We start from the raw sequence: 14495 nt of genomic DNA, 5'->3' as shown, positions 1-14495 counted from the left end.
TTGTTATCACGGGAATAGCCACTGGAGCCTCTGGAAAGGATGAGGCTGGAGCCCCCAATAACTTTTTTTTTTTTTTTCAGCTTAAAGGTGTCTGGCCACAGGTTATTTTTGTGCCTTGATACTCTCAATATGTTAACTAAAGAGCCACCACATAACCATGAACCAACACGGGAAGGTCAGCAGCATGATGACTTCTAGAGCTCAGGGCCTGCAAGGATGTAGAACACAAAGCTCTATCTACTGAGAACAGGGTTGCAAGTTTGAGCCCCAAATGGGCCTCTTAGCTTTTTTGCTTCTAAAGCTGCCAAAGACTGGATTGAGACGCGCGGAATCCCTAAACCATCGGCCTACATCCAGCCCAAAGCTGAACCCCTGCCCCTCACCTAGGCTGAGCCCTGGTTCCAGACTGCACCCCAGCCCCAGCCCCAGTCTATCCCTGTGCAGGAGATGCATTCTGGGTCTCAGGAGAGCCAGGCTAGAAAGTGGCTGTTCAGGGAAACCCACCCCCAACGCCCGAGACGCGACTCAAAGTTTCCATTCTACTGCCCGCGGGTCAAGAGCGCCATCCCCGGAGAGGAAAGACGGCCCCTAAACCACAATCCCTTTGCTGAAGGTGAGCCGCCCCAAGCTCTGCGGGGCCCGGGAGGTGGCCCAAGGGACTATTAAGAAGCACGCAGGAGCCAGCCCCACGCCGCGGCGCTAGCGCAGCAGGTCGGATCTCCGGACTCTCCCGCCTCTTGGGCTGTAGCGCGGGGCCCGAGGGGCAGTGGAGGTTCTGGCGGCCCCTCCCACCTTTCCCTCGCCTCCCCCCCGCCCCCCCCGTTCTGGGCTCGCGCGCCTTCCAAGCCCGGGATCCCCGCTGGGGCTGAGCTCCACCCCCGACCCCCAGCAGTGCGCCCAGGGCGCCTCTGCAGCGCCACCTGCAGGCGGAACGCGCGCTGCGCGGCGTCTCGGGCCGAGGCGGGAACTGGCGACCGCGAGGGTGGAGGAGGAGAGGAGAGGTCGGCGCCTCTGCCCGGAGCTTTCCTGGCCCGCGCGCGGCCTCCCCTCGCCACCCCAGCCCCGAGCGACCTGGCCAGCCCTGAGCTCTGTCCCGCGCCCTGGCCGGCGCAGGCGGCCGGGGCCTCCGACCTTCCACTCCTGCTGCTGCACTCTGAGCGGCCTCCTGCCCCGGGCGCCTCTTCTCGGGAAGCAATGAAGTCACACTGAGCCCGCTCCGCTGACTCATGAGAATCCTCCCCCCTCCCCGGCACACCCCTTGAAACTTCCCCCTCAGTCCCTTCTTTCCTGCTCCCGCCCCCCGTTCCTCCCGTCCCGACAGGCGAGCAGGGGCGGCTCCGGGAGGACTCCCGGGGAGGACTCGGTGGGGCAGCTGGGAGAGAAGTGGCGGGCGAGAGTCCCCACCGAGACCTCCGCGCTTCTGTCCCAGCCCGGCCACTGCGCGCACAGGGAATGCCCTGGGGGAGCTGCATGTTTGCAACCTCTGGCAAAACTCCCACCAAGGTATTCTTTTGTGATTGTGCACCTCACACAGTGCGCGCCTGCTGAGAGCGGGGGCGGCCCGGGACCTTCTTCCCTCCTCTGGGCCTGGAGTTCACTTGGTAGCTGAGGTCTCTTTGGAACCTCCTGTTGGAATGAACGGACCCATAAGGGCTTGGCGCCACCAAAGGGACAAGTGTAGAGTGCTCTGAGCCTTGAGCTGCCCTCCACCCCTGCATTAAGTCAAGCTGATCACCTGAAAGGTCACTGTGGCCCTTCCTCCTAGGACTTGGTACTGGCCCCGTCCAGGTTGAGATAGGAGTGACTTTGAGGCCAAGGATTCCCTGTTTGCAGCACTCCCCTCCTCCCCCCATCCCCACTGTGCCACTAGTTGGAGGACTCCCACTGGAGTGGACCAGAATCCCTCAACAGTTGCTTGGGGTATTAGTCTCAACAAGGTGGCTGAGGGCCTCGGGGCCTGTTCAGGGTAGGCTTCAAGCTGGAGGCGCTCTGCTGGCCTCCCTGAAACACCTAAAGCTCCCCTTTCCCTCTGGAGGGGCAGTGATCCTTAAGCATTCTTGTCTACCCAGCAAATCATGGTACTGGATTTTCTTTCCTTCCCTGTATACAGTTTCCAGCTGTCTCTACGGTAAGAGCTGGGTGGTAAAGCTTGCAAGCTTCCCGGCTCTCTTGTCACCACTTCGGGGCAGGGTTCTGCCAAGGCCATAACCAGTGTGAAAACTGGCCATGGACCAAGAGCGAAGTGGGTGTACAGGCTGGTCTAGGGGCTCAGACCTTATGTGGCAGGAGGGGCGGTGTTGTGAGCTCTTCTGTCAACATCAAGTTGATGGCTGCCCTGGGTTATGGTGGCTATCCAGCCACCAGCTCTGCAGGGTGTGTTTTTTGGGGGGATTGGGAACCATTAAATGGTTGGGTAGGGCTGTATGTGCTAGGATCATGGCTAAGAATAGTCCTGCCATAAAGCTTTCCTGGGGAAATTCTGGGCTTGAAGTCAACATTTTTTAGGGGCTGAAGGATGCCACCTTTCCTGGATCCCAGTTTTCAGGCTGTCAACCTCTCCATGGAGAGCAAATAAGGCAGGTGCAATTTCTAGGGATTGTAGGGGTTCTGGTTGTAACTTGCTGGGTCAAAGAAGAATCACAAGCCATGAGCTAAAAAACAAAACCCAAAAAACCAAACTTGTAAATCTAGTTGAGCCCAAGGGACAGCAGAGGCCATGTGGGGAGACACTTGCCAAGAGTTTTGAGTCCCATTAGCGTCTGCTCTAGACCTTAGAGATGAAAGGCAACTGAGCCCATGGCAAGGTGAGTGCAGTCCCGTGCAAGCACCTGAGAGACTTTTCCCTACGCAGGAGGTTAGAACTGAGGGTGGAGGGATAATCTAGTCTGTTCCCCTCAGTTTACAGATGAAGCTACGGAGACCTAGGTAAGTAGCTGCCCTGGGCCATCCAGGCTCAAACAGCAGGGCTGAGACTCACATCCAGGAGTGCTCTTTCCACTGCCCTCCACTGTTGGGAGAAAAAAAAAAAAATGGGCAGAGAGGAACCTGAGTAAGACACACAGAGAGGAGGAAAACAAGCGGGGGAGACTGCAGAGATTCTGAGAGGAAGGACGGAAAATGAAGGGGCTGAGGAAAAGTGACGAGAAAGAGGTGTATTGTCTTTGGGCAAGAAGAACATCAGCTCCATCTTCCGTAATAAGCATCTTACACATGTTCACTTAAGCATAGTAAACATGTTCATATTTTGTTCGCAGAGATGGACAGAGAGGATACAACCATAGGATGGAGTGCTTCGGTCAGTGAAAGAAAAGCCTCGACTAGAGAGAAGCAGAGCATACAGCTCCGCGAGGCTCGCGAGGGTCCGCTCTGAACTCACACAGCATACTACCAGTGCTGGTGTTGTGCTGATGGTCCCCGCTGCCCTGCCTCTGGCCACCACTAGGTTATATGGCCACGAGGGCAGGGACTACGCATTACTCATCCTCTTATCTCCAGGGTCTACCGTACCGTGGCACGCAGGAACTGTGCGGCGCGTGTTTGCTAGCTGACCAGTAACTCCATTTATGAGTCTGAGTGTTTATAAATTCAACGCCCATGGTTGGGGCTCCTCCAGAAGCATCTCTGTGTTGCGTGGCAAGTGCCAAGGCATCGCAGTAGGTGGGAACCTGCCTGGGAAGCCAGGCACCTCTGTCCACAGACAGCAGATGCGACTCCTGGGCTTTTCCCAAGGGACACACAGCCCTCCGAGGCTCCACTGGGGCGTCTTGGGGAAGGTACAAGAGGAGGCAACATTCCTGAGGGCCTCTGCCTGGTAGTGGGCTTCTGGCAGATATTTTCGCTTTTCGTCTCCAAATTGCCCACGCCCACCAGCCAACGACCACCAGGACACTCCTGGGGTTGGACAAGTTAGGTTTGCTGCTCACTGCAGTGACGAGGAATGCGCTTGGGGAACCACAGGGTGTGTCAGGAAAAGGGTACTAGAAAAGATTTATTAAAGGATTTGGGCCAGGCTGCGTGATTTGGGGGAGGGCTGAAGGAAGCAGGGCTTTGCTTTGGATTGGATGCTGTCAAAAAGCACGAATAATCCAACGGCTGGGCGCCTTATTCGCTAAGTTTCATCCTATAGGAGGGCAGAGGAGAGTGAGGCTCAAGCTGTAACCGGTAGGACGGCAGCAATCGCTCCCATGAGACAGTATGGGGGTGGGTGGGTGTTGGTCATCTCTGTGGTTTGGGCAACGGTCATGTTTTTGTCTGTATTCACACATGATTACGAAGCGGTCTTGTTTCTGTCTGCCTCCACCATGGTCAGAGCGGCCGTGTGCGATGCTAGCGTCTCGTGAATCTGTTTACATTCAACAGAATACCCGGGCCTGACCGTGAGCGCCAGGCCCTCTGTAGCGACACCACTGCCCCGCTGACAGCCCCCCCGCCCCAGGCCAGCCTCCGTGTGTCAGGGGCTGCATTTCTCTTTCTCGAACTATCCGTTTTGAGATGAGCCCTGTTTTCCGACCAGGGCTTGGCAGTCCGGTATCTAAATATTTCGACCCTCCCTGTACTCTGACCCGGTCACACCCATCTGTAGAACCAGCCAGGCAAGGGAACGTCATCACTGGCTTGGGCTGTGTGTCTCTGTGTGTGGTTTTGTGTACATGTGTCCGTGCCCCCGCCAGAAATTCCCTGATAAGTTGGGAAAGAGGCCAGAGGCGGTTCTACTTCACCTCTGGGCCAAGCAGGACTTCCCCTCTGCCCAGAGAGCAAGGCACTGGGGGTCCCAACAGTCTCCAGGGAAGCAAGGGTGCCCCGCGTTAGGTGGAGTCAGGGAAGGACCGAGGGGATATTGCAGCAGCCAAACTTTAGAGGAGCGGGAAAGGGAAGGGGTAGTGGTGGAAGGGAGGGGAGAGTTCCTTTGTATAAATGGGTCTCTAGAGAAGCTGCTGGTTTTCCTTCAAGGAAGCAGCCTGCAGTAGGTCACTGTGGATCCCCACCCCCATCCCTTTCTGCTGTAAGCTTCTTGTCTCCCAAATGGGACCTGTTGATTAGAACAATGACAACAAAGTCACATATGTTGACCTCATCCTCCACTAAGAGGCTTACTCTGACTCCTTTCCAGTCAAACGTGCTTCCTTCACTCAGGTCCATCTCTCCAGCTAAAGCGTGAGGCCATCTCCTGGGTGCCTCAGAGGTGGCCAGGCAAAGACCAGCACCACCATGATGTGGTGCTGAGGTGCCATGGGGTATCATTTGCAAAATGGCAAAGAAAAGTGAAATGGAAGTCAAGTGGGTGGGCTGCAAACACCCAGTGTTTTGGCAGAGCCCCAGCCCTTCTTTGCAGGGCGTGGCTGGCCCTGTACTGCACTGTGTGGTGGCCCAGCTGCTCCCAGGCCGGCTCTCAGGGGCCAGAACTCAGCTGGCACTGCTCCTCGTCTGTCTGGTTAGAAAAAGGTCCCTGCAATCCTTGGGGGCCTGGACAGATCAAATGCATCCTGGGTATCTGTGGCAAGTCTCGGCAGTGGGTGAAGTGATGGGGGTCTGATAACCTGGATTACAGAGAACAGAGGTTACAAGGCAGAGGGTCATTTTTGCAGTAAGCCCTGTTATCTAGCATCATCCAACCAAGCGACCAAGGACTTGTTCAGGACTCTGCCGGGGTTTGGGGGGATGGGGCACATTGTCCTCATTCTGAGAAAAAAAAAAGTCTCTGTTCTGGGATAGCTTACTATCAATTCAGGGAGTGAACGTTAATAATGCGGAGCATGACTTAATGAACAATCAAGTTCAAAGGTAGCAGGTGCAATTGGAGTTCAGAGATGAAATCATGCACGGGCACTAATCCAACTGGTACCGCGTTACCAAGGTGCAATTTCATTTGGGCCTTGAGAGGTGAGCAGGAGGGGATAGGTAAAAGGGAACAGGGATGACATTCCAGATGTGGAGAGCACAAACAAAAGTTTAAAGGCGTCAATAAACCAGATGTGTATGTGTACATGTGCACGTGTGTCTGTTGTGGGAAAGGAGGCTGGATGGGGGCAGAGTGGGCTGAGGTCAGGAGCTCTGGGGAAGACTTCAGGCCTGGTATGGTTGATGACAAGGAGTCACTGTACATTCTTCAACGGGGGGGGAGGGGGTGCAGCTGGGAGGACATGGACTGAAGCTTTAGGAAGTGATCTAGCAGCAGTTGAGGACAGTTGCTCTGGCTGCTCTCCATTCTTGGTGTGTCCACAGTACTTTGTGTCTTTCTATGGACACATCTCACTGTAGGGTACTCCTGTGTTCACGTGTCTGCTTTCCTCAAGTGGCCATGTCTCCTCCATCTGCCTATTCTGACATCTACCTGACTCACAGTAGACATTCAACGAACACTGACTAGATGAATAAATCATTTTACTTTTTTTTTAAAGATTTTATTTATTTATTTGAGAGAGAGAATGGGAGAGAAAGCATGAGCAGGGGGAGAGGCAGAGAGAGAGGGAGAAGCAGTCTCCCCGCTGAGCAGGGAGCCCGATGAGGGGCTCGATCCTGGGACTCCAGGATCATGACCTGAGCCGAAGGCAGTTGCTTAACCAACTGAGCCACCCAGGCGCCCCCATTTCATTTTACTTAACTGAATTACAATGACACTCTATACAAGGATAACAACTGTCAAAAAATTAGACTAAATTGCACATACCACTAAAAAAAGACAATTCACAATTTGATCTTTTAAAAGATGATTTGTGAACCGCTTCAGGATCTTAGAACTACCGCCATCTTTGTAAGTAGCAATGAGCACCGAAGAATCGATCCTATTTCATACGCTAGGTGAGTTTTCTACATATGCATTTGGATGTGCCATGCATCAGATCATATTTCACTAAACCTGTATACATGTAGTAAGAACCTGTCCTGGTGCAGCTAATTCCTTTTTTTTTTTTTAAGATTTTAAGTAATCTCTATACCCTACGTGGGGCTTGAACTCATGACCTTGAGATCAAGAGTTGCATGCTCTTCTGACAGCCTGCTGGGCACCCCAAGATTTGATTTTTTATTTATTTTTTGTTAATTTTTTAAAAGATTTTATTTATTTGACAAGAGACACAGCGAGAGAGAGAACACAAGCAGGGGGAGTGGGAGAGGGAGAAGCAGGCTTCCCGCCAAGCAGGGAGCCCCATGCAGGGCTTGATTCCGGGACCTTGGGATCATGACCTGAGCCAAAGGCAGACGCTTAATGACTGAGCCACCCAGGCGCCCCAAGATGACTTTTAAAGTTAATTTGAGGGCACCTGGGTGGCTCAGTTGGTTAAGCGTCTGCCTTCGGCTCAGGTCATGATCTCAGGGTCCTGGGATCGAGCCCCACATCGGGCTCCCTGCTCAGCGGAGAGTCTGCTTCTCCCTCTCCCTCAGCCCCTTCCCCTGCTTACTCTCTCTCTCTCTCTCAAATAAATAAAATCTTAAAAAAATAAAGTTAATTTGAAATATAAAAAATGAGTTGATTTATGAACCTCTGACTTCTGTTCTCGGGAAATCATCTGTAAAGTGAGGTGTGTCTATAAGCCTATTTTAGGTCAAAGGGGCGAGGGGAGAGATTTCTAGTTTGAGGGACAGTGCATGGAGTTGAGATGGGAGTTGCGAGATCACAATCCCTCAAGGAGTCAGTCTCAGGTTTAGCCATGAAGCACCAAGTCTCTGAACCCTTGCTTCTTTTGCAGTAAGTGACCTTTCTGGCCCCTCGCAGGTCCAAGCCAGTTCTGAGCAGGACAACAGGAATTGTTCCGGGTAAAGCAGAATCTGTTCCGTGTGTTTCTATGTTCGCTCATTTAACAGTGGATGGGGCCAGAGAGACATTCAGGAACTGAAAGCAGTTGAGAGTGTGGAGCAGGGAATACAAGGCCGAAACAAATCACGCACTTGGTAGGAGCTCCAGTGTGCTTGCTCACTGATATGCACAACTTTCCTCCCTTCGCCCACCCGTTCCCTTTCAAAGAGAACAGAAGTTAATTTAGAAGAATCAGGTTTTATTTAGTGATGTGAACATTAAGAATCTGCCTACACGATTGAAATATTCACAAAGGACTTTACCATTCACACTCATATGCAGAGGAAGTCTGCTGAATAAAAAATGCTCCTTTACTCATCCAAGCTGCTGTCAGGGACAGCAAAGTGTTTGCCTGTTCCACTGGGGGGCTTCAGTCCTCATGAATGTTGAATAGTTTGGCTACTTCATTGAGATCTTCGTGTTGCTCACCGTCCTTAATGATCTGAGGGAGAGAGGAACAATGGGTCACCGACTCGCTTCGTGTGCGCCGGGCCGGCCTGCACAATGGGGAGGCCTGGGCCAGTCCCCACATCGCCCTGGGAGGGAGCTGTGGGAACAGCCTTCTGTTAACCCCAAATGAGTGTGTGCCAACTCCCCGGCCACCCAGCCAAGTCCTGAGTGAAAAAGAAACGCTCCTGAGCCAAGGCTACACCTTTGTTCCGCTCAGGCACAGTCTGACCCAGGTGGACAAGGCACAGCAGGGCACCCGATGAAGTCCGGGGTGCATTTTCCCATCTTCCTCGAGGAGCGCTGACAGGTACCCACCTTCCTTGCTATTGGCATTCGGTTGAAGATGTTCCACAGCACGATCCCCACCACCACTCTGTCCCTGAGGTAGAAGATGACGCCTTTGCCGTAGTCCTCCCCTTGGGCAGGGACCTGGGGGACTACAGGACTGCTGGGAGGAACAGCGATTTCTGAGGCCTCAGACTCTGTCTCACTCTCTGAGCGGATACCAGTCCCTGTGGCCAACCCCCAGAACAAACAAAATAAAAACAAAACAGAGTCAGTTATGAACTTAGGAAATTCTAGAAGGCAAGTATCTTCTGACACCTGCTTCAACCTGCTCCTAGAGGATTTGTTTTTATGCCCCCTTAGTAAACACTGGCCGTCTCCAGCTCCTCTCCACTGGCAAAGCCGACAAAAGCTCTTCCTTGCCGTCTCCGGGGCACTGCGTCAGTCTGACCCAGAACTTCCCTCCCTTACCATTTCATTTTAAATGTATGCTATAGATTCTTTCCTGGTATCTGGATTTCTTCAAACTGCAGAAGACTTGCTCTTGTCCTCTGAGAAACATTCGAGAGCTGCACAGTCCAGTACAGTAGCCACTAGCCACAAACAGCAATTCGAGTTCCATCATTAAAAAGTAATGAAAATTTAATCAATTTTAACCAAAATTAAATCAAATGTAAAATTCAGTTCCTCATTTGCACTAGCCACATTTCAAGTGCTAAATAGGCACATGCAGCTAGGGGCTACTGTAGTGGACAGAGCAGAAACAGAACACTGCCACTGGAGCAGAAAGGTCCATTGGACAGTGCTGCTAGAGAGGCCCTCTGGCCAAAGCAGGAGAGGGCACTTCCATATGGACAAACCACAGTGGAGGGGGTTCCTCCTGGGGAGGGGGCATGCTGTCCTCTGAGAATGGTCAGGCTCCGAACAATACTGCCCAGGGTACAGAGTAGCGCTCTGGAGTTTCTAAGTCCCCGGGGCCCTCTCCTGGATCCGCTTCTCCAGAGAGGGCTGGATGAAGGAGCGGGTGTATGTTACCCACTTGGATTACACAGGAAAAGGACCTACATGTCCATGTAATGTCTTGTTCTCTCCTTTAAAGAGCAACCTGTTCTTGAAATGCTTCTGACAAGAGGACATGGAGGTTAAATAACTTCAGCTAGGGTCATGGAAGGGAGAGAGAACAGGTCTAAGAGTTAATGAAAGAGTCGTGTGTGGGAGAGAAGTTCATTCCGTGAGAGGTGCCTCCCGTCTAAAGAAAACCTGGCAGTAAGATGTGACAAATGGAATTACAGGCAGCTCAAGAATTACTCGGCCCAGTTCTTCACGGCCCAGGGTCTGTGGAGGATTGCAGGTCCTACACTAAGGTTCTTGGGATTAGTAGGAGGCTAATAATAATGATAATAAAAAACAAAAATCTTAAAAGTTCAGGTTTTCTTCAGTGCGCAGGGCTTCCCAGTCCCTAGAGGCAAACTAAACCAGCGTCGCCGAGCCAGTCGCTGCCCAGAGGATAGGATGAACACCCACCACATCTGAGTCTACGCTCTGACCAGGATACCTGATTTTGCCAGCTCTCAGCCCACGAAAGAGTAAGGACTTCGGGTTGGGTTTATTTTAAAGTCGGGTTTATTTTAAAGCACAACATGAAGAAAGGCTTTCACTGACAGTTCCCTCTGGCCAATACAGAAACCCCTTGTTCAGGAGAATCTGGACCACTGCTTCTCAACACTCGTCTCAGAGAAGTAGTTGGGCTTCCTTACCGGACTGCTCTGTGGCAGATTTTGGGTTGTCTTGTGCAGTTGCTTTTGCAAACACACCGACTGTGGGCAAACTACTGTCCACAAGACCAATAGCTTCATAGCCAACATCGGGGCCCAAATCACTCCTAAGGAAGGAGAGAGAAGAGGGTGTTCTGTCAAGGGGACTGCAAAGAATGACACGGTGGTATATTTTTTTATTTTTTCTAAGACACCACACTTTGATTCGTGCCAACCAAAGAACCTGGTATGTACAACAAGGGAAAATGCCAAACTGATCGGTCTGCTTGCCAGGGCATCTGGGGACAATCGTGAGAAAGCACTGTTATCCCAAAGCAGCTTTTATTTTCCTTAAGAAGCCATTATACATATCACATATCCATACACTGATCTACACTTTCTGAAATTTATCCATGCTTTTATCCCTTGGGGAGTGATGGGTTCATCAACTTTACTATTCACTATGTTCCTTTAACTCAACCTAAAAGTGCCCTGCTGGCGCTGTAAAGGGTGCTCCATATTTACAGAATTCAGAATCTGAGATCCTTTATGGCTTCATCAATGGATGGTATCTCCTCTGAGCCTTCATTTGTTCAAGGCTGGAATGCCTCTATCCACTTGATCATTTTATTTTAATTGTTCTTCTTGGAAACTTTTCCTATCGTTATCACACTGTTTTTACTACGCCAGGAACTTCAAAGAGTATTTGTGGCACCAACACACGATGGTTTTGTAATCATGTGAGGCTACTACTCATGGTTTTGTTTCTGGTGCTCTACCTTTTGCCATCATTTAATTAAGTAAGTGATTAAGTAAGTAAAATTTGAGGATAGTTGACGCACCGTGTTACATTCATTTCAGGTGTACAACTTAGTGATTTGATGAGTTGACACACTGTGCTGTGCTCACCACAAGCATAGCTACCATCTGTCCCCTTATGCTATTTGAGTATCATGGACTAAATTCCTTATGCTCTGCTTTTTATTCCCGTGTGGTCATTTCTTGACCATAGAAGCTCACTGGACTGGTGTCTTCAGGGAATGGTCTACAGTGACTTCTCGGATACTGGTCCTGAGACCTAACTGATGATTATCTACCTATGGACTCTTTTGTTCCTAACCGCATTATCTTACAGGTGTTGACCCCGAAACCCAGCTGTTATGTTTCTGCTGCCCGCTCACAAAACTGTGTGTGATTGTCCTGAAATGTATTCTCACCAGCTGAGAATTTCCCCAATAGAAACTGCTTAGAGGCTTCTGAAACCTTGAAGTTTTTTATGTATCCCATCTTTCAAAGCAATAAGAGGAGAGTGTGCCAAATAAGGCCAATCCCAGTACTCAGGAATGTCCCTTGCTAACTTTTTGCTATTCAGAGAACTGTCTATAGATGCCTGACTTTGAACTGCTGATCTTAAGGGTTACATATGAGTGGGCTGCTTTTTTTTTTTTTCTTAAAGTAATCCCTACACCCAACATGGGGCTCAAACTCACGACCCCGAGATCAAGGGTTGCATGTTTCACCGACTGAGCCAGCCGGGCGCCCCTGGGCTGCCTTTCTGTCAGTACGTTGGGCTCATGAGGGTTAGCACCGAAGAACAAATGAAAACATACTGCTATCTCTAGCTAAGAGTACACGTTTGTACCGCCTACTGTAGCTCTAACTCTGAGCTATTTTACCAGAAGTGCTGATGCCATCTCCACGCATTCACCTAGTCTAACTTATGCCAGGTGGGGCCTTTTACCAGAAGGCTGCTTGGGTGTAGAATGCATGGAAACAAGATGAAATTTTTCTCCCCTCTGTATGAAGCTAATTGGCCCACATGGAAACCAAACTGTAACTCTGGTTGCATTAATTCTGTGTTCTAACCAGTTGAGTCCGCAAGGTACAAAACTATTACCAGAACATTGACTGATGCCAGTATGGCTTAGCAGCTCCAGTCATATTTTCTCCGGCCAATCTTCCACTCACAACAGCGTGATCATGGTGCTCTACCCGCCTCCTCCCCAACTTTATATCGTAGAAGCATGCAGCATCTCCTGCCTTTGGAAACAAGTACATTATATGAGCACATGATAAAACAAAAACAAAGACAGAACACACATTTTGAGGGCTCAAAAAAACCCTTGTGCCATTAACTAATTAGTGTTTTCCATGTATGGGCCAGAATCGCACCTACACTTACTAAAAAAAGTTGAGATTCCATTTTTAAAAAACTATTCTATGCTAACCCCCCAAAACAAAAAAACTATTTCTATGCTTCCACAAAGCGAACCTAAATCTTCTATGCTGCAGCTCACACCTATTTCCTCTCTCATTCTGCCCTTAGCAGAGACCGAATATTTAATAACTGTGATTTGCAGAATATTCTTTCCTATGCATGGAAACCAGTTTTTAGGTACGAGACCGCCTCTCACCTAGAAATCTTTTCCAAGATAGGATTTTCTTTCTTTTTTTTTTTAAAGATTTTATTCATTTATTCATGAGAGACAGAGAGAGAGGCAGAAGGAGAAGCAGACTCTCCCATGAGGGAGCCCGAAGTGGGACTCGATCCCAGGACCCTGGGATCATGACCCGAGTGGAAGGCAGATGCTCAACTGACTGAGCCACCCAGGCACCCCAAGATAAGATTTTCTTTTGGTCATTCAGTATCTATTCGTTCATTCACCAAATATTTATGGAAAACTTATTTCTGTACAAAGCATTATACTGTCTGGGTGGCCGTGACAAACCTGACCCCCCACTTTGCCCACAAAGAGCATATAACCTACCTGAGGAAGATGCAGCATCATTCCTCACTAGAATGCAATGCAAACCAGCAGGGTGCCATGTGACAGGTACAGAGTAAGTGAGCTCAATGTTTCAAGCAGAGAGAGCCTCCGGCTGGAGGTGAACAAGGCCAACCTCACTAAGGATGTGGCACGTGAGTGCTCTAACCCTTTGTGGCTATTCAGACTCCCCCAAGGCAACCTAAAAATCTAACATGTGAGCAGTGGTGAAATAAACTACGAAATCCACTTGGTGGACTATTACACAGTCTTTAGAATCTGAAGCAATGTGGAAAATACATTAGAATGGTAAGTAAAAAAGAGAAGAACACAAATGTTTATTGTAGCACACTCACCATGACCATCTACAACAACGGGAAAAAAACCTATGCAGAAGAAAATGAAGGGAAGGAAATACACCAAAATATCGGTGGTTGCTGTAGGTGATTTCCCCCCTTTCTCTTTTTATCCGTCCCCCTTTCTCATTCTTGTCTGTCTTCCATATTGAGTGCATATTGCTTTTTAAAAGATTTATTTATTTTAGAGAGGTGGGGAGGGGCAGAAGGAGAGGGAGAGTGAGAATCCCAAGCACACTCCCCACTGAGCATGGAGCCCCATGTGGGGCTTGATCTCACAACCCCAAGATCATGACATGAGCCAAAATCAAGTCTGATGCCCAGCTGACTGAGCCACCCAGGTGCCCCTACATATTGCTTTTATAACAAGTTTTTAAAAATCCAGTACACTCTAGGCGCACCTGGGTGGCTCAGTCAGTTAAGCGTCCAATGCGTGATTTCAGCTCAGGTCATGATCTCTGGGTCCTGGGATCGAGCCCTGAGTCGGGCTCTGCGCTCAGCAGCGGGGACTCTGCTTGGGACTCTCTCTCTCCCTCTGCCCCTCCCCCTGCTCATGCTCGCTCTAAAATAAATAAATAAATCTTTAAAAAAAATGCAGTACACTTTATCTTTTAAAAAAAAGCTTTAAGGGAAAAACACCCTTCTTAGTTGCAGAGTCCATAATCAAACACAATACACTTGTAATGATCTAACAATGGGGAAATTACCTCATGGTTCCTACATACTATAGTCTTGTTTGTGTCATAACATTTTTTAAAACAGCTAAAAATAGTGCTCAAGGATAACGAAAACAGAGTAATTTTCCCTTCCAGGGAATGTTATAAAACTGCCTCATCCTCCATTCCCTGGGCTCACTTTCGGGCAAAGGGAACGGCAGATCCATCTGAAAGCTGGGAACATGCCCATCAGGGCAATGCCGATGGCAGCTGCCAACCACAGAACGGGAAGAACTCTATTTCGGTAGGTGCACACACTGTTCATTTCCTTTTCCACTAGCTTGTGGCATGCAGCCATACCTGATCTTGTAAATCAAGTAATGAAGTTTCTGTTCTTCACCCTCAGCCTCCAAACATTCTGACTCTATCTGGGCAAG

At 49.8% G+C, this 14495-nt stretch overlaps 1 protein-coding gene across 2 annotated transcripts in view; it reads right to left on the bottom strand.

The window, feature by feature from the left end:
• Nucleotides 1-7974: 7974 nt before the first annotated feature.
• AIFM1 (apoptosis inducing factor mitochondria associated 1) overlaps nucleotides 7975-14495 on the bottom strand; it is a 33396-nt gene continuing 26875 nt past the window's right edge. For both annotated transcript variants that reach the window (XM_078065004.1, XM_078065003.1), the window contains exons 13-16: nucleotides 12179-12321; nucleotides 10285-10409; nucleotides 8558-8754; nucleotides 7975-8234 (exon numbers count right to left, since the gene is read on the bottom strand). In XM_078065004.1, coding sequence (XP_077921130.1) covers nucleotides 8163-8234; nucleotides 8558-8754; nucleotides 10285-10409; nucleotides 12179-12321 — 537 coding nt within the window. In that variant the 3' untranslated portion in view covers nucleotides 7975-8162. The remainder of the gene's footprint in view (nucleotides 8235-8557; nucleotides 8755-10284; nucleotides 10410-12178; nucleotides 12322-14495) is intronic.

Source organism: Halichoerus grypus, chromosome X, assembly GCF_964656455.1.
Source record: "Halichoerus grypus chromosome X, mHalGry1.hap1.1, whole genome shotgun sequence".
In the NCBI taxonomy this organism is placed as follows: Eukaryota; Metazoa; Chordata; class Mammalia; order Carnivora; family Phocidae; genus Halichoerus; species Halichoerus grypus.
The sequence above is the reverse complement of the archived record's forward strand: the minus strand, read 5'-3'. Positions and strand labels throughout refer to the sequence as shown.